Here is a 27,036-nt window from a genome sequence, read left to right on the forward strand (position 1 = left end):
ATTCCCTGTACACCTTGGGGTGCGACAGGGATGTCCTCTGGCTCCCACATTATTTAACATCTATTTTGACCACGTAGTTCGTGAAGCCTTCAATAGCTGTACCGGGGGAATCTCCATTTGGTACAGATATAATGGGAGGCTGATCGATGCCCGGGTGCGGTCAAGGGATGGCTCCCTATTGCTCAACCACGTGATGTATGCCGATGATTTGGTAATAGCTGCTCATTCAGAGGAGGAGTTGGAGACGGTGCTGCTGAGACTGGAGCGTGCCACTAAGAGATGGGGCCTTACCATCAGCTCCACCAAAACTAAGCACCTGCCTGGGTATTTTGTACCATCGGACACTCCACCTCCACAACTCCCAATCGGTGATGGGGCAGTTGTGGAGAGAGTGGAGAGTTTCCCATACCTGGGCAGTGTGCTTATGACCGGCTCTAGTTTAACAGCAAAGGTCTCACCCCGAATCAGTCTAGCGGCAATTTCTTTTCATCGGTTGCGTAACGCTGTGTGGAAGCTACCTGGACTGTCGCTCCGCACTAAGCTTCAAGTCTTCTCGGCCACGGTCATTCCCTCCCTTCTCTATGCTTGCGAAACGTGGACCCCCTAATGGAACATCTTCGCCGGTTAGAAACATTTAGGCTAGCCTGCTTACGATCCATCCTGGGTTTAACCAGGCTGGATTGTGTGAGGAGCTCACAAATCTTTGAAAGATCTGGGCAAGGTCCCATCGGTGAGCTCCTCCGGCAGTCAAGGCTGCATTGGCTGGGTCATGTAGCCCGTATGCCCAGCCACTGCATGCCGAAACAGCTTTTGTTCGGCTGGATCGAGGAGGCTAAACGGGCGCGTCACGGGCTAGAGAAGAGATGAAGTGATGTGGTACAGGAGGACGTGAAGCTGAGTGGACTTGCCGATGACTGATACCAGCGGTGTCAAGATCGGCCTCTGTGGAGGAGGCTCGTGAAGGACGCTACTGGGCAGTTGGAGGCAGTCACCCTCCAACAACAACGGAGGGCGGAGGAGCGACGCTCACAACAACGAGCGGAGCTCCGGGTGGCTAAAGCACAGCAGGTTGGCACAGTAGGGGGCACAGGTGGTGCATCAGCCAGTCATCTTATTCAGTCGACCCGTGGCACCTGGGCCTGCCCCGTGACCTCCTGTCAGCGGGCGTTCGACACTTCAAGTGGCCTCAAGGTGCACATGGCCTGGCACAAGCGTCGTGGTGACGTCACCGCCACTTAGTGGCGAATGGCGGTTGTTGTTGTGTGTGCGTGCGTGTGTGTACGTGTGTGTGTGTGCGTGCGTGAGTTTGTGTGCGTGTGTGTGCGTGTGTTTGTGTGCGTGTGTTTGTGTGCGTGTGTTCGTGTGTATGTGCGTGTGTGCGCGTGTGTGCGTGTGTGCGTGTGTGTGTGCGCGTGTGTGCGTGTGTGTGTGCGTGTGTGTGCGCGTGTTTATCCCTGACTCTGTGATGTCCTTCAGTCCTCGTTCTATTATGTCTTTTCATTGTTTTCTCCTTCGCCCTGTCCGCCTTTGACCCTGGCGATTTAATGTGATCCCGGTTGTGGTTTTGTAATGCGCTTTGAGATTGCGCGGAACTGGAGTGCTTAGCACATCCTCGAACAAGAGACTTGAACTGGCGCTCGCGTGACTGAAGTAAAGAAATAACGATGATGAAATAACATCTGTATTGTGAGCGGAACGTCTCTTCTGGAAATACTGAACGAATAGCTGTCAGAAAAACCAGTGAGGCATTGCACTCAGTGCATCCTGTCCGGAATGTTTCCCCTCCCCCCCCTCAAATTACATTTTAATAAAATACATAGTATTAAAACGAAAAGCCTCATAATCCAATTGCTCTATGGGTGTCATGTCACGAAACGAAGTAACTTCCAATTGGAACCCTCGTAATGAGCAGTGCATCAGGCGGTGTTAGAGACCCGCCCTGGAAGATGACATCCCCGAACTACGTTGTGAAGTTCCGTCAATCTCCACACTCGGGATGATGAAACCTCTTAATTAATCGGCGCAGCGTATTAGTCACCCGTCAATCAAACAAATTGCCCGAACATTCTCGGAACAGGAATGTAGCCAAATGCATTGGCGTCCCTTAATTTCACATCGTAAGTTTCTTTTCGGTGCAATTGTTGGGGCGGAAACCATCGACTGATTTTGGTTTAAGATATCCCGGTTTTAATCACAGGTGGCCGGAACCTGGAATCAAACCCAGGGTGTCAGCGGTGCATGCTGGGTGGCTCTGACGCGCACTCGGCCCTTTGGAAACGTCTGGGAATGTGGCAGAAGAGACACGCACGATCCATCTGAAGAGAGACAGAGATCCTCCGGCATAGCCTGTAACAGACTGTAGGGGCAAGTGCTGTTAGCGAGCACCTATGAAGGCCTGCACGGCACACGAGGGAGTGGGTGCCCAGTACAGTGCCCGACCGCCTTTGTCTCACCAGTGGCGATGTTTACACATCGCACCAGGTACTCATTTGAGGCTGAGTCGACCTAGAGGAGGCCCAGGACCGGTTCAGATAATCGTCACCGGTGTTGGTGGCCATGAGCGGGAATCGAACTCGGGGGGCCGGGTTCGTAGTGCAGTGCGCTGACCGCTCCACCACCGCTCCCCCATCAGAAGAGACGCGCACACGGACACACAGCGCTCCGGCAGAAAAAAATGTTTAAAATGACCGGGCCCTTTTAATACATTGGCCAAAAATACAGCGGAGGTGGCAGGGTTGGGGTGCTTGGGTAGGGGAGGGGTCTATGGGGGGGGGGGACGAGGGGGCGGGGGGGGTGTAGTTGGTGAGAAGTTGTCAGCGCAGGGTCTGGCGTCGTCTACAACGCAAGCCGCCGAGGAACGCGCGAGCGAGCGAGCGAGTGAGCGAGCGCGCGCGCCCGGCGAGATTGACGGTCCCAGCTGGGAATGAGAGTCGAGGACGGGTTGGGTCCTGTTCCTGCTCAACGTCGAAAACCAAAATCATCATCATCAGCAGTGGTGGCAGCAGCAAACGCCGCAAAGACCAGCGGCTTCCCCCTGTGCCCGCATGGGGGAAGAAACCCTGCGGCAGGTAAAGCTGCGTCCCTGCAATTGCTGGCTCGCTCGCTCCACTGCTGGATGGGAGGGCTTTCGCTCGAGGCAATTATTTAGGTGATGTCATCTTCCAGGGCCGTTCTCGAACACAGCGTGATGCACTGCTCACTGCGAGGGCTCCTATTGGCACGTCCTTCGTTTCATGAGACGACACCGATAGCGCGATTGGATTATAACCGTGTTTGTTTTAATATTTGTTATTAAATTAACATTTCATTGGAACAAATGTGGCCTCCTGTTTCACGCTGGCAATACGTCTTGGAAGACTTTGGGAGGTGGGGGGGGGGGGGGTGTTACCCACACTTGATTCCACCACACGTAACCTGTCAATCAACTCACCGTGATTAACTAATTTATGCTGCTGGCTGGGGATCAGGGGCGGTGGGGTGGATTTAAGAAACTTGCACCGTCGTTTAAATCGAATCGAAGCCCTCTGGATCGCAAGTCCAGCGTGGAGACGATTATCCTGCTGTAGAAGATCCCTGCAGCATGTAATTAACTGTCCGTTCTTTTAATCAACTCCATTCTTACCACGCAATGTTGTCCAGCAGGATTTGTTTAAGCCAGCAAATCTGGACTGGTTTCGACCTTCTGGGTCCCAGCAACAGCGTCTGGCTTGTTGAATGATAACAAAAAAAGGCTTTATCCTTCATGGCATATATACAGGAGGGTTTAAGATGTTCAAACACCAAATATGCACCTTTTTAAAAGGCATAAAGTTTTCATTAACCACACATGATTTTGGTAATAAAATGCAAACAAATATGCGTTGATACTCTATGCCCCATCCTTGAAACTGAATGGCCGACACCAGAGACGGCCTCTTTTATGGTTTGTGCCAACAGCGCTCGACCAAAGGCTCCCAAAAGGCAAACAGTGAAAGGGCAATACAAACGCCAAAGCATTAATAACTCTGGTTGTTTTTTATCTTACTACTGGCAAAATGGTCCCATATATGGAGTCAGGCTTGGTAAACGTGCTCTATTTTGTCGGATCTCGGAAGCTCCTTCTTCTTGGTTCGAATGGCTGATGTAGATGTAGAGCAACAACTACGATTTCACATCCAGGTGATGTAGCGAGACAACCGCGTCAGGACCAGCGGAGTGGCTATGCCTGCGATGTCTCCTTCGCAGTTGTGGATCGGGCATTGGGTCGTTCTACGTTGCATGGTCTGTTCTGAATGACCACAGTCGCACAACGCTGGAGAGGTTTCCCCCCCCTCCCCCCCCATTTGTGAATCAGGTATCCGCATCTGCCATGGTTTGTGCGGAAGCTAAGCCGTGTTGTTGTCTTAGTCTGCATCGGGATGGGAGACTACACGGAACACCAGGGTGCTGTAGGGCTTTGGGAATGCGAAGTGGCCAGGAGCAAATCGTACAGCAATGGATTCTTGAATAGATCTGTGCTGAGCTTTGACTGAAAACTAAACAACAATGCTTTTATTTGACTGGAAAAGGCCCACTGCGCGATATACTGTAGCTCTTTTTTTTTTCAGAAGCGACCTAGCCAAAATGCATCGCTCAACGAAGTGGCTTATCGCGTGGAAATTTATTGCAGCCAAATATTCTAAACGCACGATTCTAAATATGGAAGGGAAAACCGGAGGACCCGGAGAAAAAATTCCACGCGACCATGGGGGAGAGTGAACATGCAATCTCCAAATGTACATGCATCACAGCTGGGATCAAACCCACGACCTCCTGTATACCAGGCGAGGTAGTTAACATCTCCTAGCCACCGCGGCGCCCACTGACTGTTACCACCTGGCATGCGTTGGGTGGGTTTTATCGGGGTAGTAATCGGATTTCTCGGTGGGATTGTCGCACCTCGCAGGATCTTGGGATATGCGACGGTGTTTGTGAAATCTTCGTCCAGCATTAGATTGACGATCCCACATTTAATGGTTCACAGCCTATGGCCAAACAGCGGGGTCTTTCTGGGTCACTGAGACTTGCAAGCCTCTTTCTCATCACCAACTTAAACATCCACTGGCTGTTGGCTCGAGCTAAGCCATATACAGAAGCTTTAAGTAAATAAGCAGACAAACGATCTCCGTCATACACAGTATCTGCCCCTCCACACAAAAAATGGGTAAAGTTATGTTTTACGCTTCCCGTCAACCACGAGGCGTCCTTTCTGGGAGTGCATCATTTCAGCAGAATTCGTTCAACACAAGCAAACTGTGGACCGGTTTCGACACGTAGCATCTCATCAGCAGAGCCGTGTTTGCTTGAGATCAAGCTTGTTAGTGAAGTGCCAGATGTTCATGGGCGAGGATCCTCTCTTTAAGTTATGGGTCTTAGTTCGACTCAACATATAAAGATTGCATAAAACTCTCTGCTGGCGCCCCCCAGTTATCGAACTCCCTCCTGGTGCCCCCCAAGTTGTAAAACTTCCTACTGGCGCCCCCCAGTTATGGAACTCCCTTCTGGCGCCCCCCCCCCCAGTTGTGGAACTCCCCCCTGGTGCCCCCCCAGTTGTGTAACTCCCTCCTGGTGCCCCCCCAGGTTGTGGAACTCCCTCCTGGTGCCCCCCCCAGTTGTGGAACTCCCTCCTGGTGCCTCCCCCCCAGTTTTGGAACTCCCTCCTGGTGCCCCCCCCAGTTGTGGAACTCCCTCCTGGTGCCCCCCCCCAGGTTGTGGAACTCCCTCCTGGTGCCCCCCCTAGTTGTGGAACTCCCTCCTAGTGCCCCCCCCAGTTGTGGAACTCCCTCCTGGTGCCCCCCCCAGTTATGGAACTCCCTCCCATTGGACATCACCAGGTGTGGAACTCCCTCCTGGTGCCCCCCCCCCCCAGTTATGGAACTCCCTCCTGGTGCCCTCCCCCAGGTGTGGAACTCCCTCCCGGTGCCCCCCCCCAGGTGTGGAACTCCCTCCTGGTGCCCCCCCCCAGGTGTGGAACTCCCTCCTGGTGCCCCCCCAGGTGTGGAACTCCCTCCTGGTGCCCCCCCAGGTTGTAAAACTCCCTCCTGGTGCCCCCCCCAGGTGTGGAACTCCCTCCTGGTGCCCCCCCAGGTGTGGAACTCCCTCCTGGTGCCCCCCCCAGGTGTGGAACTCCCTCCTGGTGCCCCCCCAGGTGTGGAACTCCCTCCCATTGGACATCACCAGGCGCTCCGGACAGTGTCCGATATCTTTCTTCAAGTCGGCTGTGTTCCTCTCTGGCTCTTCTTCTGCCACTCGGTTGCATCTTCGTTGTCGTTGTCATCTTCATGCACGGCGACCTCGAGACGTGGCGAAAGGCGCCTAATGAGTGCACATTAGCAGTAGTCGTCGTATTGTTAGTAACGCAGGCACCAGCGTCGTTCATGGTCCGCCCGGCTGCAACAGCGGACCTTCTGCTCGCTACATTGCTTGACCATTAAGTGATTGGCTCGCCATTAATTTCTCTACTTTGCACTCCTATCGTTTTGTTGTTGGTGTTGTCGTATTGTTTGCTGTTGTAGTAACTTGCTGACACCCGCCAATACTGGACATCTGTGGGGGGGGGGGGGGGGGGGGGGAGAGCTTCATAGCTCATCGGATTCCTCCTCCAGTCTAAATCAAGATTCTGATTGTGATCGCACATTTTTTTTTATTGAGTGCAATTGTAAACAACAGCCGTATCAGACGTGAGCGCATCTAATCGGCATCATCATTGGTTCACTGCGGCTTAAAGACCCCTACAAGGCGCCTGGTGAAGTTACGAGAATGTCCCGAGTGGGTGACTTTCCCCGACGTGTAGAGTGAAGTGGAGCTTCTGTCCAGGGAGCACGTGGGGGGGTTGGGGGGGTACGTCCCTTAGGTGGTGCTCACGCGCTAATACGCTCGAAATGAACGATTGATCGACGTCTCTCAATAAACAACGACAACGCCTCCATCCGAGGGCTCCCTTGAGTTGTTTGTTTACCCGAAGATGCGGACCGAGTATAAAACCCCTCAATGATCAACCACGTTGAGCTATCCCAGAGTTGGGTGGGGGGGTGGGAGGTGCCGGCGGGGGGGGGGAAATCCTCGACGCTTTTGGAGCCGCTAAAATCCCTGCGTTAAAAATGTCTCGACCCAATGAAACACAAAACGACGACCCCATCGCCTTGCGAGACGTCGCCGTCTATTCCCGTCCCAAGAAAAAGAATAAACATTCCTGGTTTTATTTTTCCAGGCGGGAAATGATCAGACCTTCATTTTCTTTTTTGTTGTATTAATAAGCATTCCTGAAGCTCGTCGAATGTCGTGGAACCAACGCGTCCAATATAAAGTCGACATTGCAGAGGTCGCGCATGCGGGACATGAGTGAGGCGCGTCTCGGGGGTCAAACGTGGCGCAGCTCTTGGCGCACTGCAAATAAATGTTCTGATTCTGACTCTGTCCACCGTGGACCTATTGAGAGATTAAATCAGCTCGAGTGTGCAGCAGCTCGATGGATTGTTGCATCGTGAGAGATTTAGATGGCTTGGAGAGGGAGGGGGGTGTCTTCATACAGAAGTGTATAGATCATGGTTCATGGCGTTTATTTGTTTATCTTGTTTACAATGTATTAACAAATACAACCTATGGCGCGGCAATTAAGGAAACCAACGGAGAAACCGGACTCTGGTCAAGAGCGAACGAAGCTCAATCTGGAGACCAGCAGGGCCCCCAAGCCTGAGGTCAAGAGTTCAAATCCTAGCCAGGGTCAACTCGGTCCCCTCATCAATCATCCCTCCGGGGGTGGCTAAAACGAGCACCACCTTGTGAGGCTGCATCGGGAAACCTCAGGACCAGTTTCCGCGAAGAAGCTCCCCCAGCACATGGAACGTCCGACGTTCCGTTCGTCCCACGTGACGGGAGCTTTCCGAGACGGTCGCCAAACCGATGCCGAAGCAACGCGAGGGCCGACCCGAAATGCAAAAGAAAAACAAAAAACGACCACGGCTAAGGGAGAGATGACTGGGGGAGTCGGCCCCCGCTCAGAGCGCTTGACGTGTGGGGACCAGGAGCTGTAGCATCGACCTCCCATTGCTTCGCAGAAGATCAGCGCTGTGGGGGGGGGGGGGGGGGGGGTAATGTGGTGTTGGGGAGGGTCTCGTGGAGGCCTCGTCTCGTGTTCTACATTTTGTTAAATCTTGTCCCATGGGCAACGGATTTATTGACACAAACTGTTGTCGAACAGATGACCCCGTGGAGAACGGACAATTCACGTGTTTTGTTACATTCGTTTTAAAAGTCAGCGTCGTGAAACATCAACAACAACGACAAATGGCAAATGAATGAAAGAAAGAGTCGCCCATGTCTGTTGCTCGATTGTGACTGCAATGTAAGTGCGATCTGATCGGCAGGTAACCGACCCACTGCCCATCTTTTACTCGATCACACGCGACAGGTACGGACGCCGTACCTGGAGCCACTCCTGGTGCAATAGTGTGTGTGTATCCTGCAGCGTGAGATGAGTGCTGGATACCGTCAACATTTGGAAAAATGCGATTCGTAACTTTGCATCATTACCTGTGCAGTATCGGTAGTTCAATGTTGATGTGCGCATTGTATTGAGGGACTACTGCTGTGTTGTGTTATCTTGGTGGGGTCTGGGACTGGGGTTTTTTTTGGTGTTTTTGCTGCCTTGCCCAATCTTGATGTAATTCAACAATTTTGTATCATATTTACTTTTCGTGACTTGCTTATTATTTTCTCTATTTTGCACTCATATCGTTTTATTGTTTGCTGTTGTAACTTGCTGACCCGCCCATACTGGACATCTGTGGAAAAGAGCTTCATAGCTCATCGGATTCCTCCTCCAGTCGAGGTAAAGATTTTGATTCTGAGGTTAAACCTTCAATCATTTTAATTCACGATACATTCCCCTCATATGCGGGGGGGGGGGCTTTCTCCAGGCACTCTCCTTTCAGTCCCAGACACTTTAAACAAAAACATTGAACTGGCCAAACATCCCAATGCGCAGGAACCTCTTGAAAATGAGTCTTGAGTCTCTTTCGAAGACGTGGGGTCCAACTTGTTCCCGGCGGATGTCGGTTGGATAACCGGTGCGTAGCCGTTCTCTCTCATCCACTGCCCTTGTAACCCTCCATATGCGGTCCGAACGTTGACCAAAGACAACCACGTGGTGATGATGATGATTATTATTATAATACACCCGTAGAGTCTCTACACATCTACTGCATGGCAACTGACTCAGTGTGGAGGCGATTGCTCGTGTTCCCCTGTCTATGTGAAGGTGCCCTCATCAGCATCATAGTAATCATCATCATCGTCATCTTCATGCTGCTGTGAAGGACGAAATCCCAAAAAAAATGTTGATTATTATATATTTATATACGTGACTCGACACATTCGTTAATAAAACTACCCGAAAGGGAGATGTGTATATATAGAATCCCGAGACATTGATTTTAATGTGTATGTTGTTCAACAATTATCATCGAATTGCCATATCCGTCATCATCATCATCTATTTCTGTATCTATCATAATCACGATTGCAACATGAGTCCAATTGTGTCTGTTATGTGAATGAGCAATTTTGTGTGTTATGTTAATGAGCAATTGTGTGTTATGTTAATGAGCAATTGTGTGTTATGTTAATGAGTAATTGTGTGTGTTATGTTAATGAGCACTGGCGTCACCTTTGTTGACTGGAGGGTCGGAGGGGAGGGAAACGTGAACTCGAGATAAGTAAAATACCGGGATTTAGTTTCTACTTCTTGTTTCACCTTTCGCAGTTACATCTCATCCTTGCGGGGGGGATGGAGGAGAGTGTTCCAGGAGCCCAGGACACCAGTAGGCTCCACTTCCTCTCTCCCCCACACAGGCAAATAACAAAGTGGTGATCCTCCAGACCGGTGGTTCTCAACCGGGAGGTACGTGGCAATGTACCCAAGCGGGGTACGTGATGTGATTCATAAACGTGTGAAAGCATACCGCGCGTGAGGGTCATTGGTTGAATAATAATCACGTATGAATCTTGGCCATATAAAATAACTACGGTACAATGTAAATCCACGTGTTAACCGAGCGCGCCGTTCAGGACATTTTGTAAACTCGTTGATGGTAAGCGATGTGGTTTCCTCGAGAAAACCACATTAAGGGTCCGTTAAATATTTCTGTTTTATTTCGCTTGCAGTTACCAGCTTCATTATCCATGTTTTTAAATCTCAGAACCACGTTGGGCGAATCGTTGCCGGGGGGCGGGTGGGGAGTAACTCGGCTGCAACTAAATTCAATAAGGGGGGGGGGGGGGGGGGTAACGGCAGTGGTTCTCAAAATACTTTTTTTACTTGGGAACCACTGCCCTCCCTAAACAAGAAAACCTCAGATTACGGCGGACGGGGCTCGCCGGCGTTGCCTGCCGCGTGTCCACCGCGTGTCCACCACGTGACCACCACGTGTGTCCACCGCGTGTCCACCACGTGACCACCGCGTGTAACCACCGCGTGACCACCGCGTGTGTCCACCGCGTGTGTCCACCGCGTGTCCACCGCGTGTCCACCACGTGACCACCGCGTGTGACCACCGCGTGACCACCGCGTGTGTCCACCGCGTGTGTCCACCACGTGACCACCGCGTGTGTCCACCGCGTGTCCACTACGTGACCACCGCGTGTGTCCACCGCGTGTCCATCACGTGACCACCGCGTGTGTCCACCGCGTGTGTCCACCGCGTGTCCACCACGTGACCACCGCGGCGGCTCGAAGGGGTCTCTGTAAGCCACGAGCGTCGCGGGCTCACACGGCCCGGGGGGGGGGGGGGGGTTGGGGGGGGTCGCGAAGCTTTCCCGCTCAGACCCCACCGCTCGTCCTCTAGGCCGAGCGTGATTAATCGAGACACCACCGCGCGCTGTCACTCCCTGCCATTGCTATGCCAGCTGTGTATGGCTATTTTTGAGGACAGCGGGGGGTGAGGATGTAAGGTTGGGGGGTGGGGGAGGTTGTGAGATGTCACCAATTGGGGTAGGGGGGGGGGTGTTGCTGCTGGCGGTGGTGGTGGCCTCGCGTCTCGGCCGTGCCGCGCAGAGCGTGGAGGGAACGGGGGGGTTGAGGAGGAGGAGGAGGCTGCGGCTAACACGGGCGGCTGCGGTAGCTCGCTTCGTAGAGATGTGACGAGGTGAGTGAGGTCCCGGCAAACGCCGCTCGTCCCAAACATTCGCGGCCCTCCCCGCTGTTCACGACAGCAGCGGTGATCGCGTGCAGATGGGTCAGTTCTCGTGTTTGGCAGTGGTATGTAGAATGTGTTTTTTTGTTTGTTGTTCAAGCGGTTATCATCGGCTTGCCGTGCATTTGTATATTCGTCATCGTATTTATCATAATCACGATCGTAAGCTAAGTCCATCTCTGTAACTATATTGTTCAATGTCATCATCCGTCTCCGTATCCATAATAATCTGCATTATATTATTATCATCATCATCATCTGTATTATCCATAGCCATAATCATCCATCTCCATAATCATCCATTGATATGTCTCTGCATCATCATCAACATCATCTCCATATCATTATCAACTTCCATGTTTCACTTCACCATTATCACCACCTTTTCCATATCTCTCTGTAAACACTCTTCATCATTATAATTATCATTATTTTTATCATCCTTATCCATCATCGCCATCATGACCACTAGCATTAGCCCATGCATGTCATACCAAAATCACGCTATTTCATCACCCCATCGCCACATTAATACTCTGTCTCTCTAACAATAAGTAAGTCCATTTGACACGTTAACCTTTCGCGACCAGTATTATTCGTCGTTAAGTGTTTGGATCAGATCGCGTAAACGTTTCGTACACCCCGCCTCCACCCGGCACGGCCACTTAGCAAGGCTGTCACGTGAACAGAGCGTGCCAGCCTTATGCGCCACTTGCCTGATGGTGCTGGTTGCGATCACCGGCGAAACGTCGCGATCGATTGTACATGTTCACACACCCGTGTGCTGCAGTCGTAATACATTGGAAAGTTCTGTTCAACGCGACAACCTCACTGGTTGCCCGTGTCGGGTGCAGAGGGGGGGGGGGGGGAGGGAGGGTGGTGTGGGGATGGACGACACATTTGCGTGATCTAACCCCAAAAAACGTTACCACGAAGTGAATTCACATTTGCGCGAGGTGGCTGTGAAGGCGGTGCCCTGGGGTGCGGGCCCACCGCGAGAGACGTCGCGGTGGGAGCTGAGGAGGAGGCGTCGGTGTTGAGTTGCGTAAGGAGCGGTCTCATCATGCCACGTAAATCACGGACAACAATATTGCGCCATCGTCGTCGTCATCGTCCATGATTTGTGTTGTTTAGCGTCATTGTTGTGTCGTGTTGTTTACCGTCACTGTTGTGTCGTGTTGTTTAGCGTCACTGTTGTGTCGTGTTGTTTACCGTCACTGTTGTGTCGTGTTGTTTACCGTCACTGTTGTGTCGTGTTGTTTACCGTCATTGTTGTGTCGTGTTGTTTACCGTCATTGTTGTGTCGTGTTGTTTACCGTCACTGTTGGGTCGTGTTGTTTACCGTCATTGTTGTGTCGTGTTGTTTACCGTCACTGTTGTGTCGTGTTGTTTACCGTCATTGTTGTGTCGTGTTGTTTACCGTCATTGTTGTGTCGTGTTGTTTACCGTCATTGTTGTGTCGTGTTGTTTACCGTCATTGTTGTGTCGTGTTGTTTACCGTCACTGTTGGGTCGTGTTGTTTACCGTCATTGTTGTGTCGTGTTGTTTACCGTCACTGTTGTGTCGTGTTGTTTACCGTCATTGCTGTGCCGTGTTGTTTACCGTCATTGTTGTGTCGTGTTGTTTACCGTCATTGTTGTGTCGTGTTGTTTACCGTCATTGTTGTGTCGTGTTGTTTACCGTCACTGTTGGGTCGTGTTGTTTACCGTCATTGTTGTGTCGTGTTGTTTACCGTCACTGTTGTGTCGTGTTGTTTACCGTCATTGTTGTGTCGTGTTGTTTACCGTCATTGTTGTGTCGTGTTGTTTACCGTCATTGTTGTGTCGTGTTGTTTACCGTCATTGTTGTGTCGTGTTGTTTACCGTCACTGTTGGGTCGTGTTGTTTACCGTCATTGTTGTGTCGTGTTGTTTACCGTCACTGTTGTGTCGTGTTGTTTACCGTCATTGCTGTGCCGTGTTGTTTACCGTCATTGTTGTGTCGTGTTGTTTACCGTCATTGTTGTGTCGTGTTGTTTACCGTCATTGTTGTGTCGTGTTGTTTACCGTCATTGTTGTGTTGCGCCGTTTCGTTACAAGGCAGGGCTGGTGAGTGTAGTGAGTGGTGAGTGTGGTGCGTGGTGAGTGTAGTGTGTGGTGAGTGTAGTGCGTGGTGAGTGTAGTGTGTGGTGAGTGTAGTGTGTGGTGAGTGTGGTGTGTGGTGATTGTAGTGAGTGGTGAGTGTGGTGCGTGGTGAGTGTGGTGCGTGGTGAGTGTAGTGCGTGGTGAGTGTGGTGTGTGGTGATTGTAGTGAGTGGTGAGTGTGGTGCGTGGTGAGTGTGGTTGCGTGGTGAGTGTAGTGCGTGGTGAGTGTGGTGTGTGGTGATTGTAGTGAGTGGTGAGTGTGGTGCGTGGTGAGTGTAGTGTGTGGTGAGTGTAGTGCGTGGTGAGTGTAGTGTGTGGTGAGTGTAGTGTGTGGTGAGTGTGGTGCGTGGTGAGTGTAGTGTGTGGTGAGTATAGTGCGTGGTGAGAGTAGTGTGTGGTGAGTGTGGTACGTGGTGAGTGTAGTGCGTGGTGAGTGTGGTGCGTGGTGAGTGTAGTGCGTGGTGAGTATTGTGAGTGTAGTGTGTGGTGAGTGTGGTGCGTGGTGAGTGTAGTGCGTGGTGAGTGTGGTGCGTGGTGAGTGTAGTGCGTGGTGAGTATAGTGAGTGTAGTGTGTGGTGAGTGTGGTGTGTGGTGAGTGTGGTGTGTGGTGAGTGTAGTGTGTGGTGAGTGTGGTGCGTGGTGAGTGTAGTGCGTGGTAAGAGTGGCGCGTGGTGAGTGTGGTGTGTGGTGAGTATAGTGAGTGGTGAGTGTAGTGCGTGGTGAGTATAGTGTGTGGTGTGTATAGTGCGTGGTAAGTGTAGTGTGTGGTGAGTGTAGTGCGTGGTGAGTGTAGTGCGTGGTGAGTATAGTGAGTGTAGTGTGTGGTGAGTGTGGTGTGTGGTGAGTGTGGTGCGTGGTGAGTGTAGTGCGTGGTGAGTGTGGTGCGTGGTGAGTGTGGTGCGTGGTGAGTGTAGTGCGTGGTAAGTGTAGTGCGTGGTGAGTGTAGTGCGTGGTGAGTGTAGTGTGTGGTGAGTGTTTGCCGGTGCAGTGTAATGTTTTCCAGGGGGCCTTTGTTCTTAGTTTTCTGGCAAAATATTTCTCAAAGTTAGAAGTGATTTAATGTGAATGTAAAAGATTATACTCGTCATCGAATCACCCAGAATACCACATACATCGAAAGCTAAGCAGGGTAAGGGACTAGTTACCTCCTGCATGAAAGACTCTCTGGTAATACCAGGTCGAACGGGGGTTGAAAATGCCAATTGGCCAGGAGATCCTTGAATCCATCTGTGTGCAGCGCTGCGTGTTACTCCCTCGTATGCTTGGGGTTTGTCTGGTTACTCTGGATTCCTCTCACGTGGAGACAAGCACCCATTGATGACATTGGCCAAACATCCAAGCACAGGAGCCACTTTCAGCCTACATTGCTCTTCCGGACTCGTGCTAATCGGCAGCATTTCTTTTTTGCAAGCAAACTCTGGACCAGTTGCAACCTTCTGGATCCCATCAGCGCTCGGTCTCCTTAAACAGACACTGCCGGCTTGCCAGCTGTTTGTTAGCAAAGGTACAGCCATCTTCAAGACGGAGCCCTCCCTGTTCGACGTAAAAGGACGTCCCATGATGTAGATGCTCCCCCGAGCTCTCATTACTCTGACAGTGGCATTGTCTTTGTGCTGTGTGCGCCTTTTGGCGTCATCTGGTCTTAACACCGTTTTGAGACGAGGCTCAAAAGAAAGCTGTCTCTGGTGTGGTCCAATTAGTTTCAAGGACAATGCATATATTATCAGAGTGTGTTTTTTGTTTGCATATTGTGGTTAATGCAGACAGGATTCCTCGTAAAAAGGTTTCAGTTTTGTTGCCAGGAAAAAGGGGAAAACCCCTATTATTATATTTTGGTACTGGCAAAGGAGGTCTAATGATGCTTTATTTAGTTTGTTTGTTAAGGAATCACACTTGCTGAGCACAGGTCCGAAGGCGCAAAGAGACAGGCGGGTCAGCTACAGGCAGCAGAGTTGCAATAGAAAGGAGTTTACTTGAATCGAGCAAAGGGGGTTACTCAAACTTGGGATAAGAGGCGATGATGGCAAGAGGGAATCCCAAAGTGGAGCAGTGCGAGGGAGGACGCGGACAGAGAAGTGTGGTGACCTTGCAGTGTTGGTGGTGGTTGAACACAAGTGCGGATTGTGTGTACGTTGTGTGCATGTTGTGTGTATGTACGGTGAAAGACAACAAACTAAACACACACAAAATACAATCAATCAATCTGAATTTATTATTACACTCTGACTGCATTGCATAATAAATTACGCAATCGCGATTTAAATTGACCCCAGGGTTACCGATGATTGCTCAACATTTTCTTCTGAGACAAGTAGTTTAGTTTGCTTCATGCGGTCACGCCGAGCTCAGAGGACTAAACACGGACAAATGGAACGGACGAGTGACACGCGGCGAACTGCGATCGCCGGATTCCGCTGGTCTCGCTTACGCCACCGCCAAAAAGATAAAGGTCCCCCGTATAGCCTTAACAGACTGCCGGGGCAAGTGCTGTTAGCGAGCGCCTATGAAGACTGGCACGGCTCACGAGGGGGTGGGTGGCCAGCACCACGCCCGGTCGCCTTTGTCTCTCCAGTGGCGATGTTTACTACACACTGCGCCAGGTACTCGTTTGAGGCTGAGTCGACCTGGTGGAGGCCCAGGACCGACTCAGATAATCGTCACCGGTGTTGGTCGTGAGCGGGAATGGAACTCGGGTCGCCGTAGTGCAGCGCGCTAACCGCTACACTACCGCTACACTACCGCTACACTACCGCTACACTACCGCTACACTACCGCTACACTACCGCTACACTACCGCTACACTACCGCTACACTACCGCTACACTACCGCTACACTACCGCTACCAACCACGGTTTCCTCGGCTTCTCGGTCGAAAAATCCAGACGAGGCCAGAATGCTGGAGACTAAACGCCCGTCGTTTCAAATAATTTCCTGCTGCGGAACGGCAAGACACAAACTGATCACAACAATGTCCCCCCCACCCCCGCGCCCTTCGAAACTAACGGCGACGAGGGTAACAAAGGGAATGCGCTTGAAGCAGATCGAGAGAAAATACCGCGCCTTAAATAGACGAAGCTCTGAGCCGCCGGGGCTGCCCTTCGCCGGTACGTTATGGGCGTCTCGAAAAGGCAACGGTTTATTTCATCCGACGGCCGCGGAGATGAAGCGACGAGATAAGCTTGCGCACATGGATGGGCGTCATCGCAGGACCGTGTTAGGTTGGTGGCGGCGTAGGGGCGGGAGGTCTTCATCCAGCAGTGGATAACCAATGATGCTGATGGTGGATGTTGACTTGCGTTGAGCAGGAACAACAGGCAACACATTTCTTTTTTTGTAGAATAGAAAAACGAATTCTAAAGATCAGATGCGCCTTAAAAAAATCTAGGATGGAACGCCGCCACTCCACTGGAGGGTTAATGAATTGTCACGATTCAGGGTCTGGTTTTGACTGAATCCGGGATTGTTGTTTACATTGCGGTGAATGGTAATGCCTCACCTCCAGTGGCCATGGGGGGTGACGTGAAGCCGTGACATGACACGCGTCTGAGTCGAGAATGAAGATTGATATTCACGCGTAAATCGACGCATGTATCATGAACTTTTAATCACCGATATTAATTGACAAATCAATGCATCGATGCACTGTTCCGCCCATACTTAATGTGTGTACGGAAACGAAAGAAATGAATAATTTTCGGAAATTTTAAGCAAATGAAATTTGTTGTTGTTGTAAATCTACGAAATGTATCTGTGCTAGTATTGCGTCTCTTTGTTAAACACAAACGGGCGCCCCGGTACGAACCAGGTGACCCTAGTTCGTTCCCGGCAACGGCTAACATCAGTGGCAAGTGATATGGGACGGAAGCTGTCCTGTACTGCCATGCCACCCCCCACCCCTTCACCAACCTGCATTGACCAGTGTGGTGAAATATGATTAGAACTCTCCAATGATGGGCATGATGTGGGGATTTGAGAATAGCTCGCTGTAACGTGTGAATTATGTAATTAATTTCCAAAACATGTATGTTCTTATGTATGTACATTAACAAAACAACAACAGGCTTTACATGTACAATACCTACATGCGTTAAATTTCGGGCTTAAACACATTCCCTCTATTTTAGAGCACAGTGAGTGGTTGCCTCTTACAAATTTTGCGCGTGAACATGGTCATTCCAATATATTTAATCACGTAAAAAATATATATATTTTTTATGAACGTAACGTTGTCTTTAATCGTACAAGCATTCTAAAGCTGCAACCTTCCAGCAAAAAAAAAATGCGATGTAGATGGCAGATCAATACGTCGGTCGACTAACGAAATGTTGTTGTTGTTTGTGTTTGTTTGTTCTAAGGTTCACTGGACGTCCCCGTCCAGCGCGACGGGCTGCGCCCGTGCGTCGTGGCAGAACGTGGGCACGTTGCATAAAATATTTTTTTCTTCATTTTTAATCGAGAGATCATCGCAGCCAAACGCGCCTGATGGCACCGCATTGCACCGTCGCTTCCTTGCCCTAGATCCGCGCAACTTTTTTTGTCGTCAACGGTTGACGCGGAAAGTCGCGTCGACCAAGCATCCCGTTTTGGAAACATTCAAAGGCGGCGTTCAACACAGAGGGGGCGTGTGCAGACCAGCAGGATGCCCGTGAAGGCCCCCATGTACCTAAAACCCGGCCGCACGAGCAAGGGCAAGAAGGCCGCGAGGCTCAGGGACATCCTCTCGGGAGACATGATCAGCCCTCCGCTGGGCGACTTCCGCCACGTGGCGCATGTGGGCAGCTCGGGCGGCATGGGCGAGAGAGCCGCCGCCTTCGGAGACCTCTCGTTCCTGTGGAGCGAGCGTCGCGCGTCCCGCGACGAGGACGGCGTCCTCCAGCGAGCCGAGCGACGCCGTGCGGTGCCGGAGGCCCGGCTGGACCGAGACCTCGCGTCGGGCCCCGGCCACCAGGCGGCACGCGGCACGACCTGCTTTGCCACCGGCGTCGGGATCCCGTCGCCCGTGCTGAGGAACGCGTTCGTGCTGCCCTACACGGGTCCCGAGCAGGCGCTGGTGCTGCCGGGGGTGTCGCCGTTCTGCCCAGGCGGCGCGGGGCCGCCCCGCCGGCGCCCCGAGCCGCCGGCCGACACCGAGGGCGGCGCGGGGGACGACGCGAACGGCGAGGGCGCGTGCGGCCGCGAAGACGTCGCCGGAGCCGGGACGTCGCGATCGACGAGCGGCGGAGTCGTGCGGGCGGCGGCGTCGCCTCCGCCCCGAGTGAACCGACTCGCGTGCCCCGACGCCAAGGGTCCGTGCACGAGTCCCAGCCCCAAGAGGGGGCTCCTTCGGTCCATCAGGGATCAGGTGCAAAACATCACGCTCAGCCCGCCGCTCTCCAGGAGTCGCAACTTCCAGTCGGTGCACGCGTGTGAGACGTCGTCTCAGGAGCCCTTGCTGTTGTCCAGCAATGACATGCACCGTGAGGAGGAGCAGGAGGAGGGGGGGGAGGAGGGCTCCAGCCGGGCGTTCCGCTTTATGTCCTTCTCCGGCAACGGGTTTTCTCATCGGCGATTGACCGGCGTGACGGCTTCGTGTGGGAAGCCCCAGCAACCCAAAGCCACGGCGCGGGCCGCTGCCGGCCAGCTCAGCACCGGGCCCGAGTGGACGAATCCTCGCCTCCCGTCCCGTGAAGGCTGTGCTCGAAACGGCTTTGCGAGCACCGTCGACCACGAGCAACCGGGCTGCCTGTGGCCCAGAACTCCGGAGCGCGTGGCCGTCACGGAATCGATGCATTTCCTCAGGAGCAGGCAGACCCTCCACCCGCGATCCAAGCGCAGGGACTTGCTCGCCAAGAGCAGGCGGGAGAACGGCGACGAACACCGGCAGGCGACCGCCGCCGCCGCCGCGTGCCCGTCGCACCCCACGGCGGACAATCCACGGCCTGGCGCGTGGCCGGACAACTCGGAATCGCCGCCCACGCCGAGTCCCTCCGTGTCCACGCCGCCACCACCGCCGCCGCCACCTCAGAGGTCACAGAGAGGTGACCTCCAAGCGAGAGGTGCTGGCGGCCGTGGAGAGTGGGCCGAGTTCAGCACCCTCGCCCGGACGCGGTGGCCACCGGGCGAACCGCACGGCGCAGCGAGTCGCTGCGACAGCAGCGAGTCGCTGCTGTCGCTGCACACGGACCTGGGGCCGTCCATGCTGGACGACGTCCTCGGGGTCATGGAGAGGCAGGAGGGGCGTGGGCCCAGGAGGGCCTCCGCGCGGTACGCGAAGCCCGACGGCACGCTGGGCAAGGGGGCGACGGCGATCACCGGCGGCTCGGAGCATGGAGTCAGGGGTGCTGAGAGGGACAGCGGCGTCGCCTGCGAGGCTTCGGCCAGCGCCGAGAACCTGCTCCGTCATTTCTCGCCCAAGTAGCCAACGTCGCACACGTTTGCCGCCGCCAAACAAACATCCTGTGACTGCCAAAAGTGCCCCCAATACACTCGAGGCTGAGCGTTGGTGAGAACATTTGTTACGAAACAAAAAAAAGTTGGAGCGAACGACACGTTAGCGTCCTCTCGTGCCACCACCATCACAATCACCGGCCACGGTCAATCAACTGCTGGATGGAGGCCTCCTCAAGCCGTCGCCACCTCTCCCGGTCCTGCGATTAGAATGATCACCCGATGTCCTGCAGCACGAACCGAGCTCATCAGACTTCATACACGTGCCATCATAATAGCTATAATTGCCAGAACACCGTTCGATTGATCCGGAAGATTCAACAGCTACTCTCCGGCAACGGGGTTACGATGATAATGACGACGATGATTGATGATGAGCATTGATAACGAAGATTATGATTTGGTTTTGATTCCGTCGTAACAGATATCACCGGCGAAAGAAAAGCCGTAAAGAATGTCGCGTGCCAATACCTGCACGCGGATCCATCGCGGTGCTCTGAACAAGGGCCGCGACCTGAAACGTCAGCCTATGACACAGCTCTGCGTTGTCAGGCAGCGTTAATGACGAATGCGGCGATTGGTTTATTTCCGCAGCGGCTTTCCCGTGTTGTGAGCGTTCAAGTAACGGGGCAGCCCCCCTGCTGTGACTTGGTCACGACACCGCTGGCAGATCGACCGCTCGATAACGGCTGCCGAGGGTGGGAGTATCCCACGCGTTACCCCCACCACACGCAACCTGCCGATCGACTGTGCTTGTACCCATTTCTGCTGCCGGGTGGACAGGCCATGTGGAGGGAGGGGGAGGGGCTGGGGGGGGTATTTACAAATCGTGACTGCCACCCCCTCTTTCAACCAAAAGGCAAAAATCCCCCGTGTACCCTTACCAGACCGGTGGGGGCAAGTGCTGTTAGCGAGCACCTATGAAGGCCGGCACGGCACACGAGGGCGTGGGTGACCAGCGCCACGCGTGACCGCCTTTGTCTCCCGAGTGGCGATGCTCACACACACACACACACCGCACCAGGTACTCATTTGAGGCTGAGCCGACCTAGGGGAGGCCCAGGAATCGATTCGGGAATCGCCGAGTACGTATCGCAGCGTAGCGCTCGTCGTTGCACTTACCGCTCCACCCACACTGCCATCGGCATCCCCGCCGCCACCCCCTTCACAGGAGACTCGCTGTGCGACTGCACTCGTCGAGTCGAGAGGTGAAATGCACTGCGCGCACGTGCCCTGCTGGGTACACGTGGTGGAATATTTACGCGGAATATCTTGCATGTTCTACGCGACGCCTGATGAGGAATCATTTTTTTTTAGTATTATTATCATTATTTCAAAATGCGCTTTTTTTAATGCAGCAAAGTACCGTACTTCAGAGTCTTAAGGCTCATTTTTATTTTTTTTAAGAGAGTCTTTGCTACAGTGGGAAGTTTGTCCAGTTTCTTTATTCATTGAGTGTTTTGACTTCGTGCGGGAGGAAACCGGAGGAACCCGGGGGGGGGGGATGGGGGGACCCAGCAAGATGTAGGAGTCAGTAGCTTGACGTGCAAAACTCCGCACATGTGGATGCATTAAATAGTCGCACTTCTGCCATCTCGTCGATACGAAACCTACATCGCCCGGCATTCCCGGCAGTCCCTCTCTCTTCAAAATACAAACCTGCCGCCCTTATACAATCTGCCGAGATCATGCACGGTTCAGGGTAATATGGGCATGGGCTTAATTTCAGAATTGTGACTCCCAGTGCTTAGTTTATCACGAGATATGTTGCGGAACGCAGCTGGGCTGGGATTCGAGGAGGGATTACCAGCGAAGGGCGCTGCCACTAGACCTACAAAGGTACGCCTATTAACTGTAATCATATATGATTGTCCCGGTATCGATTGAAAAAATAATATGTAGGAAGAAAACATAAGGATGTCGTTTTCCAAAATAAGATGAGAAGGACGTCGAGTGGCAACAATTCTCGGAGCAGCGTTCCGGATTCGTCTGGCTGATATTAATCGCTGGTTACCACCCCTTCCTTCACCACCATAAAACAAAAGACAAAGATCCCCCTTATAACCTGAACATACTGTTGGGACAAGTGCTGTTAGCGAGCAGCACCTATGAAGGCCTGCACGGCACGCGAAGGGGTGAGTGGTTAGTCAGCACCACGCCCGGCCGCATTTGTTTCCCTAGTGGCGATGTTTTACACACCAGAACCAGGTACCAATTTGAGGTTGAGCCGACCTAGGGGAGGTCCACGAACTGTTCAGATAATCGTCACTGGTGGTGGCCCAAAGCGGGAATACGAACTCGGGGTCGCCGGGTTCGTAGCGCAGCACGCAACCCGTCACCACCACCACCATCAATACCAACAACCACAATTCGCCACCAAGTGACGGCGACGTCTCACTGCGCCTGTGCCAGGCCAGGTGCACTTCGAGGCCACGTGAAGTGTCGGAGGCTCGCTGACAGCACCAGGTCTCGGGACAGAACCAGATGCCATGGGTTTGGCTGACTGAGATGACCGGTAGATGCACACCAGCTGTACCCCCCCCTACTGTGATAGCGGTGGTTGGCACCGCCACTATGACCTACTACCACCACAACCTCTACCGCCTCGACTATGAACCACGTGGCTCGAGTCACGCTCGCGTCCGTCCCACCGCTCCCTCGTGAGACCCGCGCTGCGGGCAGGCGAGCTGGGCCAGGGTACCGCGCGGTGTCGAGCATCATCCGTGACTCCACACAACAACAACAAAAACACCCACGTGGCTTAGTCCATCGATCCCCAATCGGGTTTCGAGACCGATATTACCCAGCAGCATGTTCTTATGCCAAGCAAACTCTGGGACCGGTTCGTACCCGTCTGGGCCTCATCGGCAGAGTCAGGATTTGCTGAGCTTCTACTGAAATGTGTCGGTTCGAGGTGTAACGGTTTCATCAACCCTGCCCCCAAAACCTCCGCCCCCCTCCACCACTACCCCACCTCCTCCGCAGCCCCCCCCCCTGCCCGTAATACCTCGACCCCCCACTACTTCCCAGCACTTCGATCCCTTTCGATTCTAGAACCGAATCGGCTTTGTTTCTAGTTTTTTTGTCTGCCTCGTTTGTACACGCTTTTTCCCCCATTCTCGATCCAATTAGCCTAACGTTCCGCGAGGTAATGAGCGCTCTGAATACAAAACGAACGTTGAATTAAAACAAACGCGCGACTCGATGCGCGTATTGTGAAGTCGGAAGGATCCGCGACACGGTCAGCGCTCGATGCAGAGGCTCGCGGCTTGAATTCCAGCGACCGCCCTGGTCAATACTGCAGGCGGTGTACGTTAGAGATCCAGTGGCGTCAATCGCAAGCGAAGGCCATTCGTGTGCCGGCGTCACGCTCAAAAATTTGCCGGATTTGAAAACGTTTGCACCGCGAACAACTTGGGTGGGATTCATACATCGCAAACGCCGCCTCCCGTCTACTGCGAAAACTTGGCAAAGACCCCGTTGGCGAGGAGTCCTGAGACTCGGCGAGGCTCTTCCTGAGTAAACAAGAATAGATAAATAAATACAAATGTTGATGCATCGTTGCACCGCTCGTGCTGTCGGGGAGAGTTTGCAATGTCACGCGAGCGTTCATTCTGAAATGTTCGGCTGCGTTTTGAACTCGTTCCAAAACCGCTGCATTCTGTCACTTCAAAGATGTTCTCATTCTATGTCCTCACTGTGAGGAATCTGGTCGCAATGTGGTAAATAATTAAAAGTCCGCAACATATTAGTACATCATCTCGGTGTCTCGCATTCATCCCTCGACAGTTCAGTTCGCATTCGCGAGAATTGGACTACGCGTGCGGTGGAGGTAACGGCGCAGCCCTGCAATGCCTCTGCTCACGCCGCTGCTGGCGGAAGGGGCCCTCCACTAGAGGGAATTCGAGAGAGCCCCTTTACTGCAGGGTATTTTGGCATATTCTTACACGCTGGCCAGTATCCACACTTGACCCCATCACACGCGACCTGTCAACCATAGATTAACTATGATGGACACATTTACACTGCTGCATGCACAGAGGCGCGTGTGTGTGTAGGGGTCACAGTCATCTCAGTCAGCCAACCCATGGTACCTGGCTCTGGCGCGTGGCCTGCCAGCGAGCCTTCGACACTTCACGTGGCCTCCAAGTGCACTTGGCATGCCACAAACGCCGTGGGGACGTCACCGCCACTTGGTGATGAATTGCGGTTGTTGTTGTTTGGGGGTGTATTTAACAAACTTGTTTATTGCTTCCACTGCCGCGCCCGGAGATCGAATGGAGCCGGCGGCGACGTCGATATTGTAACATTGTCAGGCGCCGTTGGCAAGAGCCAATGCCAGGTTCGACAGCCTCGCCACCCAGGCCAATGCCGCTCACATCCTCGGCTATGGGGAACCACTTCTGCGTGGTGCGCGATGTTTTGTTGATGTTGTTGTGTTTGTTGTTGTTGCTGCTGCTTCGCGTGCTCCTGTACGGCTGACGTGAGCCTCTCCAACCGGGCTCGCTTCATATTCTAAAAAGTGACAGCGATATGGCGAAGGTTCGTTGCCTTGCTAACCAAACATAAATAATGTGGAGCGAAACAAAATTAACTTGGATATATTTTCTTACACAAAGGCAGAATCATAACAATTATCAATCGTCGTTGCCTCAACTTCCTCTGCTTTCTTCTTTATTTGTTTTTATATATTTTGTCATGGTTTTCTTTCTGCGGCAAACACACAAAGACATAGATTCCCCGTTCTGCCTTAACAGACTGTTGGGGCAAGTGCTGCTAAAGAGTACATTTGAAGAAGGCCCGCACGGCACACGAGGGGGTGGGTGGCCAGCACCACAGACACACAGACACATTCACAAACACACACGCGCACAAACACACGGCCAGACGCGCACACAGACACGCAAAGATGACAAAGATCCCCCGTGTAGCCTTAACAGACTGTTGGGGCAAGTGCTGTTAGCGAGCACCTATGAAAGCCAGAACGGTACACTAGGGGTGGGTGACAAGCATGCTATCCCAACCGCCTTTGTCTCCCCAGTGGCGATGTTTTAACGCACCGCACCAGATAATAATTTGAGGCTGAGTCAACCTAGGGGAAGCTAAGGACGAGTTCTGATAATCGTCACTGGTGTTGGCCGTGACCGGGAATCGAACACGGGTTGCCAGGTTCGTAACGCAGCATTGCGCTAACCACTACACTACGGCTCCCCACACACAAACGCACGCGCACACAGACGCACGCGCACACACAGAAACACACGCACACAGGCACACAAACGCACACAGACACACGCGTACACACATGCGCACACACGCACGCACATCTCTCTCACTCTGTCCTGACATCTCACGGTTTACTCAGCTCTGATTAATTTTCTGCTGTCAAGTCACTGAGGCCTGAGGCCATCTGCGAGCTCCGAACCACCATCCATCCTCCTCCCGTCGCCACCACCGTCTTCCCGCGACCCCATCCCTCCCTTCCCCCCGCCTCCTCCTCGGGATTAACCGCGACACATCTCCAATGACCGCCGTTGATTTCCTCAATCCAAGCGAACGTACCCCACGTTAAACACTTTAACCCGTGATGCTGCTGCTCGGCTCACAGCGGTGCACACTCGTAAAAATAAAAACGAGGAAAACATTGTGAATAACAGTGTCTGAAAGGAACAATGCATAACGTTTTGCGCAATGGCCCTTCTTCATAGGACCAGAGTGATTGATCATTACCTGGAACGTCACATATTAGGTGGTTGTTTTCCCTTTACGACAGCGTCATTGACGACCGTGTTCTGTTTCATATCAGGCGGCGGACAACTCCACTGCTTTGTTATTCGCCATCATGACCAACAACCGTGTTCGATCCATTCTCTCGCGGTCGTGCGATGCAAGGATCCACGATCGGTGTTGCACGTGGCCCCATCTCCTCCCGAGGACGACTCGTCACGGGAGAGTTCCATTCTTTGACCGCCGCCGCTCCATCGCCGCTATTGACCAGCGTGCCGTGTCCCATGTGGCGCGCCCTGCCTAAGGCCCCACGCAATGCCGGACGAGTTGAGGACGGTTGCATTTTAAAGTGCCGGATGGAGTTCAAAAGAACTCGCAGACATTAATTTTAAAAAACACACCTCGTGAAAGATTCAACGCAAGAAGTTGCCCGACGTTTTGATCTTCCACGAAGCTCACGGTCCACCCTAAATCGCATGCCCCGCGCACACCGTGGCAGACGCGCTCAAATGGAAACATGAAAAAAACTCTCCAGTAGTGTGCAACTTTGGTCATCCAGAACAGACCTATACAACGTATAACGAACGACACAACGCCCGACCCACAAATACGAAGGAGACGTCGCGGCGAAAGGTACACTCCGCGGCTCCCGACGCGGTCATCTGCTGGCTTGCCGCCCGAATTTGAAATTGTGCTTGTCGATCTGCATCTACATCAGCCATCGGAACAAAAGAATAAGAAGAATGGAGACACAAACGGTTGCCGAGTCCCGCACCTCGGTTGGCGACGTACGGTGCGAAAGAAGTTCAACAACATGCATACATGGAGACGAATGTGGAGAGTGAATAGTGCCGGTTCATTAAACGTTCATGACGCACGCACAGAGCGAATGAATCTGTGCTCATGAGCGAACGGCAAATGTGCTGAGATAATTATTTTTTTTTGCAGTTGTTGCTCTGTGCAGTGCCGGATGATCCTAGTGGCAAAGGTAGCTACACATGTAGCTGCTACACAGTCGTTCATAAAAGTTCATAAAAGTTGAAGGCAGTATAGTACTATAGTAATAGAGCAAGTGCAGAATCATTGATCCGGAATTGGTAGCTTGAAAGCATTTAGCGAGGGGCCCTTGAAAGTGCGGGGCCCGTAGCTACTACATCTCTAGATGCTACACGTGTAGCTGCTTTCAAGCTACCAATTCCGGATCAATGATTCTGCACTTGCTCTATTACTATAGTACTATACTGCCTTCAACTTTTATGAACGACTGGGTGTTTAAGGTTAGCGATTTGTCGTATTATCTGGCTGTATAGCAAATGGAAAATTACAATTACTTTACTATGCAAGTTAAAAATGTGTTTTTGTGTTTTAATATTGTTTTTATTTAGGGCCCCTTTATAACATCATGCTACAGACTCCCGCACGAGCTTCATCCGGCACTTCTCCCACCCGGTCAGCGTGTAAGAGAAGGGCCACACACCTTCTGAAGCGGCTCTGTAGAGCTCCCTCTCGCCGTGGAGGCCCGTCCGTCGGCATTGACGTGAGTGGGCAAT

General features: G+C 52.6%; 1 protein-coding gene across 1 annotated transcript; it reads left to right on the forward strand.

The window, feature by feature from the left end:
• The first annotated feature begins 11,079 nt into the window (after nt 1–11,079).
• LOC116939784 (uncharacterized) lies at nt 11,080–26,419 on the forward strand. The gene is made up of 2 exons (XM_076064557.1): nt 11,080–11,162; nt 17,689–26,419. The coding sequence occupies exon 2, from the start codon at nt 17,973–17,975 to the stop codon at nt 19,728–19,730; it is 1,758 nt and encodes a 585-aa protein (XP_075920672.1). The 5' UTR covers nt 11,080–11,162; nt 17,689–17,972; the 3' UTR covers nt 19,731–26,419.
• The last annotated feature ends 617 nt before the right edge of the window (nt 26,420–27,036 follow it).

The sequence above is a fragment of the Petromyzon marinus genome, chromosome 6 (assembly GCF_048934315.1).
Source record: "Petromyzon marinus isolate PM22_M1 ecotype Great Lakes invasive population chromosome 6, UKy_Petmar_22M1.pri1.0, whole genome shotgun sequence".
NCBI classification, from domain to species: domain Eukaryota; kingdom Metazoa; phylum Chordata; class Hyperoartia; order Petromyzontiformes; family Petromyzontidae; genus Petromyzon; species Petromyzon marinus.

Coding starts and splice junctions, on each gene's coding strand:
- LOC116939784 (XM_076064557.1), top strand. CDS start 17,973: ATGCCCGTGAAGGCCCCCATGTACCTAAAACCCGGCCGCACGAGCAAG.